Source organism: Rhea americana, unplaced genomic scaffold (assembly GCF_003343005.1).
Source record: "Rhea americana isolate MKP2758 unplaced genomic scaffold, rheAme1 scaffold_300, whole genome shotgun sequence".
Taxonomy (NCBI): domain Eukaryota; kingdom Metazoa; phylum Chordata; class Aves; order Rheiformes; family Rheidae; genus Rhea; species Rhea americana.
The window spans coordinates 764,304-770,665 of NW_028186425.1; the positions used below are offsets into that span (position 1 = coordinate 764,304).

The following is a 6,362-nucleotide window of genomic DNA, read 5'->3' on the forward strand; positions in this document are numbered from 1 at the left end:
GCACTTGGGAAAGACCAGGTTCAGAAGTATTCCTAGAAGACTGTCTTTCTAGCCCTCCCTTAGGAAGGAAGTTGTCCCTTTCCCCTATAAGGATCAGAGGGGAGGTTAGCAGCCTCCTCCTCATGGACTAGGAGCAGTCCCAGCTGAAAAAAATCACACCCAGAACAATTCTTCCAAAGCTACACAGCAAATTTGCACAGAGCTGGGATGATTTTTAGCAGCTGTATGACCCAGTCATATTTTTGGTTACAGTTTACAGGAGTTGAACGAGGCCAAAAATAAGACAAAGAGAAGCATATCAGAATGCTACACCTAATTATCATACATGACCATTCACAACATACTGGCCCATAAAACTGTATTAACCCTTTTACACAAGCACAGCGCAAGGACCTCTCACTAGATGGGTACTTTGGATTTAAGGCACAAAGCAGCTCAATACCACTTCTGGCATTTTGTGCCACAGGCAGGATTTGTCCTGCAAACATTACATACCATAATACCTGTCACATAAGCCGCTCTGTTCCCCCTGCTGACAACTCTTTCCTGTTTAGTAGCTGAACAGGATTTCCAAGTCCCAGCCAGCAGGGACCCCATCAGTATTTCAGGGCAGAAAGCAGAGGCTTTATAACACCTTTGGTTAGCAAACAGCCACAACAGTTTACAATACTCCTTCTCCCATACCAGTTTGTGACAGCCTGTCTGCCCTACTCTGGCTGTCCCACAACAGAATACACAGTCACTGTGAGCGTCCCAGTGCACGGCCTGGCTGCATCACTTAAACTGATGATGGAAGCATGTTTGAGCTTCGCCTCAAGACATGGCGCTTACATCCCCACAACTGCACAGCAAGTCCACACAGGTTGCTCTGCAAATGCACACGTGGCACCTATGGCTTTTGTTGACCTCAACGTGCCACCCAAATGATTAGACGAAATATTTTCCTATATAACAAGAAATTAACTTCCAACACTTTCYACTGCTGATGCCAGCTCCACAAGCACATTTGGATACTGCTTGTGTTTGCCAGCTCAGGTGCAACACAAAGGGTATTGGAATCACTCCTTTACTGACAACAGTAGCGTGAAGACTGATCACTAACTGCACAAGAAGAGTACTTCTTTAAATAGCTCACAATGCCTGCACTTTTACATAATATTATGTCTCTAATACCATCAGAAGAATTGCTGGATTTTGTCAGTGATCAGCAAAATTCTGATAGCCTTAAAGGGATGATGTTAACAGAAAAAACAACAATATTCTTCCAAACTGATTTTGGCTGAAAATCCCAACAYTTACACAACTCTAGATCTTGATGAAAAATTCACTTCCTGTAAAGTCTTAATTACAACAGTTGAACCATCAGTCAAGTGGAAGAAGACTCAAGCATTTATTTGTTTTATACATGACATTTGAAGGTGAACTCATCAGCTGGCTTTAACATTTGCAGGATGGAGTGGAGAAAGCAATTTTCCAAATACTGATATATTGTCCCTCTAACATTACTTCCCAACAGTCTTCAATAAAAATATCTTTTTTTTCCACTGATTTTTCTATACAGCTACTCATAAACAAACCAACAGGAAACCCTGAATAAGACATTAACGTACAGCAAATCCCTTGTGCTTTGCCAAGCATGAAGGATCAGCATCAACATTCTCTTTGAAATCTGCAGTTTTAGAAATCAGAATTGATTTTGTGGATTAAAATCGTTCTGGTGAAAGTGTCTTTCAAGAGCATAGCAAGTGTGGGCATAGACTAAAGCAGAAAGCSAATTTTCTCACAAAACTAGCCAAATAATATTCACATCAATGAGTTTGTGGCATTTTATCATATGCATGGAGCACTAATCTCTATATTAAGCATTACAAGAATATTTTAATACATAAGGCCATGTTCGCCTCTTAAGACGACAGGCAAGGATTTCGGAAATAGAAGGTAACCCCTCTTAGACTTTGAAAGATATACTGAGGCTGATAACTGCACTCAGTACTGTCAAAAGACACTGACCAACAAGTAAGCTTTCTCGGCCAAGTCAGACTCTGGCCTCCCTGCACAGTCAGCGTAGAAAAAAATGGCACTTCCACCAGGTGATCCAGGCCACTGTAACCCAAGTGTCTAATGTAAGCAGGATGCCTCCCTACCTAAGAATGACTACTGGTCTTCATTGACTTGAATAGGGAATGAAAAAAAAAAAAAACTACCCCAGCCTAGGCTTCTAATGCTTAGCAATGGAAAATTCAGTGATAGGAATCCCACACATCTAGAAAGCTATCTGCTTGACTTTATTCGATACACCTGAGCATCCAGAAAGCCAAACATCTCCGAGAACATCTTGAACAGTAGGGAAGACAACAGCAGTTGTCAAGGGGCTAACAGATTCCAGCAGCCAATGCTCGCTAAAAGTCAGAGTGACACAGACAACAGCTCTTTCAGTCCGACATTCTACTCTCCACAACCAAAAATCTGTAGCTTCTTAACTTAAACTGAAGAGTTCTATTAGAGTTCCTGTGAAAGCTCACAGTCCCACTAGAATAGGAATCACATGAGTGAAGAGAGGAACTTACTTTCTCCTTATATATTTAAATCCAGGTATGGACATACTTCAAAGTCTCATTCTCATTCTGCATGACTATTAAAACATTGCATCATGAACAACCTAGAGTGAATGGGCAAACTGCAAATGAAGCCTTTGACTTATTACAGTAATACCTAGATGATCCTATTTTACTGAGCTAAAATAGACCAATTTTCAGAAGAAAAAACAGCGKTTTTTTAAATGTTAAAATTTTAAAGTTCAGAGTCCTTATGATTTATTTGTGGTTTCTGTAAAATCCTCTAACAAATGATGTTATATCCACAGGTGGAACAGGAGCTCTGCTGGCTGTGAAAGCACACCTGTGACAATCTACCTTGTAGTAATCATACAGCAGTCCAAGGGCAGCAGCACTGTCTTCATCACCGTTAATGCTCATCATAGCTTTGGTAGCTGCTGTAAGGGGATTTTCAAGAAAAGATTTCCAGGCCTCATCTTCACTGGTATAAGGACGTCTCTGGGAGTAGAGAGAATCATTCTGAAGAACCAACACAGGCCTTTTACTGTCAGAGAGAGAGAGAGAGAGAGAGAGAGAGAGAGAGAGAGAGAGACAAATGTTAAAACACCTGGAAAAATATTTTCAAAGTCTGCAGAACTTCAAAAAATCAGCTGCCCCATTTTAATTGCATTCATATTCTGATTTAGTGCATTGCAAAGATTAGTCAAACACACAAAGCCCAGAAACCTAATTCTGATCTCTCTCGCACTCAACATAAATCAAGATTAATCTGACCAAACTCAATAGGATTATATCAAATCACAAAGCTATTCAAGAGCACAACCGACCTGCTAACAAACACTCTGAATTCAACCCAACAGAAGTTATATGCGCTTAGTGGCTTACCACCTACAACACCTTTAGCACATCCTAAGTAATACTACTGAGCCATAACGTGCTCCCAATTTCTTGTATGCCTGCCTATGCTCTAGAGCCAACTGTGCTGCCTTCTCATACAGGACTAGAAAGTGTGAATTAATAAAGCATCTTTCTTACTGAGTCTTCAGGAGACATTTTAATTGCCATAGGATACCTGAAAGTAGTACCTAGAAGCAGCTGGTTAGATGTAGGCTACACAGGGAACATTGGCCAAAAGGAGTACAGGTCAATACAGCAGCAAGATCTTCTAGCAATGGAAGYCAAACCACTTACTGTCTAGTCATCACAGGAATCACCCATGACACTAGACTGAAACAATGTTAGGATATGACCAGGAAAGACAGAAAAACTTGGTTTTTTTCCCCCTTCGGGTTGTACTATCCTGGGGAAAAAAAATATATATATATCTGACACACACTCCGAACATCTTGCGCTTGCTGTGAAAGAGAAAGCTCCAAGATCTGGGCCTTCAGCCCATAGGTGAAAGCAGGGTGTCCATAGGAAATGATGCTCTATCAACTCAGACAAGTCAACATATTTTAGTTCTATGGACAGAACATACGCTCCATCTAAGTTAATTCAAACTAATACTGTTTAGATTTAGCTTTTAAACATTCAATAGTTTTCTTTCCAGCATAAGCATAGCATTAGTTTATTACAAATGAGAGAGGCACTGATTTTCTCTCTCTCAAAAAAAAAAAGAAAAAGAAAAAAGAAAAAAAAAAGAGAGAGTTTTGGATTAAATGAATTGATAATAGCTTAAAAAAAAAAATCCTATCACCACCATAACACCTGCACCCTGGAAGATAAGCATCCTTTTCATCTGCTATTTACCCAGATGCATTCAGAGATTGAAACACACTACAAATACAAAAAAAAGTTGTGAAATACAAAATTGTGAAATACTCTAATCACTATAATCAGCCTAACAGTATCCTACATTTATCACCGCCTTCTACCAAAAAGATTGCAAAGCACTTTGTGTTCCATCCTTACACAAGTAGTCTCATTGAGCTCCCTTAAAGTGAGCAGGAGTTTCCAGGATTTATGGCCACAAAGTGCTCTTATAAATCAGTACTATATAGTTGGAAAAAAGGCAAGTAAATAAACAAAAAAGATAAGCTTTTAGCCAAACCCTTTTCAGGTCTTTCTACATATTTATATACGCACTGACACACAGATACTAAAACATGTAGTCTATGGTATCCAGGACATATACTTTCTATTAAGGATTGCACAGCAGAAATCAAAGCTGATTTTTCTTTAGAGAGATTGTAAAAGCCTCGGTTCTCATGCAACCTCATAGGAGAATCCTTAAATAACTGCAGAACTTGCCCATTTGCTAAGGATAAAGTCACCTGTAAGAAAAAGTCAGCTAAAGTAACCTGCGTGCAACTCTATCCATCTTTGCAAAGTTGAAGGGCTAAGTTGGCCTCGCTTGGAATTCAGTTCAGACCACTAAGCTGCTTCCCTCCAGCAACGCAACATTCACACGGAAGAAAAAAAGAACAATGGTAGAATCAAAAGATACTCAGAATTGGAACAACCAATAACCTGAAATCCAGCAAATGCAAAAACTACATATTCTTGTGCGCTTTCTTTCTCATTGCAACACCTGAATAAAACGCACATTGCCTAAAGGTAGCTTAACTCATCTAGAATAGCATACAAATAATTAYTTTTAGAACTAAGAAGAGAAGCGTGCAGCTTGACAGTAACTGCAGGTTCTGTTAGGAAAGTGAGAACATATTAGTAAGAGTATTTTTTTGACAAATCAACTTGTAATAAGTTTTGTGTTTCAAGAAGACTGTTAGCACATGGATCTGCTTGTGAAGCCACGGACATTCCCTGCAAAGACTGGAAATAAGTTTCTTAAAGCGCATTTAGTTATTTCAGAATTTTACTTTCYGCTTAACCACGTTGGAAGCAGAAAAAAATATTACAAAAATAAACATGCTCTTTGTTTGTAAGGATTCCACAGTCTGCGGCGCTCCTCATTCAGACAACAGAAACTATCCCTGATCTAAAAACCCACCTTATCTCTCCCTTACCAAAACACCGCTCTGGCTCCATGCATTAACAGACCATCCACAGCAGTTCACTTTATATCTGTTCTTTGCATACATTTAATGTGGTCTTCGCACGTATTTAACGCTGTCGCACCACAGAGGGTTTCTTTCTCTGCCTTCTCTAGGTGACAAAAGTGAACTATAGCTATTTAAATTGCGACGGCCTCATTTATTGACTTGCACCTGAAGCAAAAATACATGTGAAAAATCCTAATCGCAGGGTGGATTTAGCGAACCTCCCATTCTTTAGAGCCCTACTCGTAAAAAGTAGGCATAACTTTTTTTTTGGGGGGGGGGGGGCGGAAAGCAGAAGAAAATCGAAGTTTTCCTAGGAAACGAACGCGTTTCACTCGACCCCCCGACCACTGGGGCAACAGCGGTTTTGCAGCCGCCTCCCGCGGGGCGCGGCYGTTAGCCACGCGCGGCCTCGCTCACAGCGTCCCGCGGCGCGGCGCGCCCGCCCCGCGCCCCCGCGCAGAGGAAACGCGGCTGCGGAGCCCGCAGCGGCACCCACCGCCTTAGAGGGAAGCGGGAAAAATAATAAAAAAATAATAAAAATGATRATAATAAAATCCCAGCACTTCGCGCATCTTTTTTGCTCTTCCAGCGTGAAGTTTCCCGTCACGCGAGGTACCCGCCCGCGTGCTTAGGCGGGGGGGGGAGGGGGACACAAAGCCGCGCAGCGGCGTTAGAGCTGCCCCGGGCCGGGCCGGGCCGGGCCGGGCCGGGCCGCGTTACCTGGCGCAGTCGCCCTTGCCGGCGCCGTGCGCCTCATAGAAGTCCATCGGCGCGCCGCCGCCGCCGCCCCGCGCCGCTCACC

At 41.9% G+C, this 6,362-nt stretch overlaps 1 protein-coding gene across 1 annotated transcript in view; it reads right to left on the reverse strand.

Moving 5' to 3' along the window:
* Positions 1-6,338, reverse strand: part of GRHL1 (grainyhead like transcription factor 1) — a 47,276-nt gene extending 40,938 nt beyond the window's left edge. The window contains exons 1-2 of the mRNA XM_085309716.1: positions 6,281-6,338; positions 2,913-3,099 (exon numbers count right to left, since the gene is read on the reverse strand). Coding sequence (XP_085165842.1) covers positions 2,913-3,099; positions 6,281-6,327 — 234 coding nt within the window. The 5' untranslated portion in view covers positions 6,328-6,338. The remainder of the gene's footprint in view (positions 1-2,912; positions 3,100-6,280) is intronic.
* Positions 6,339-6,362: the final 24 nt, after the last annotated feature.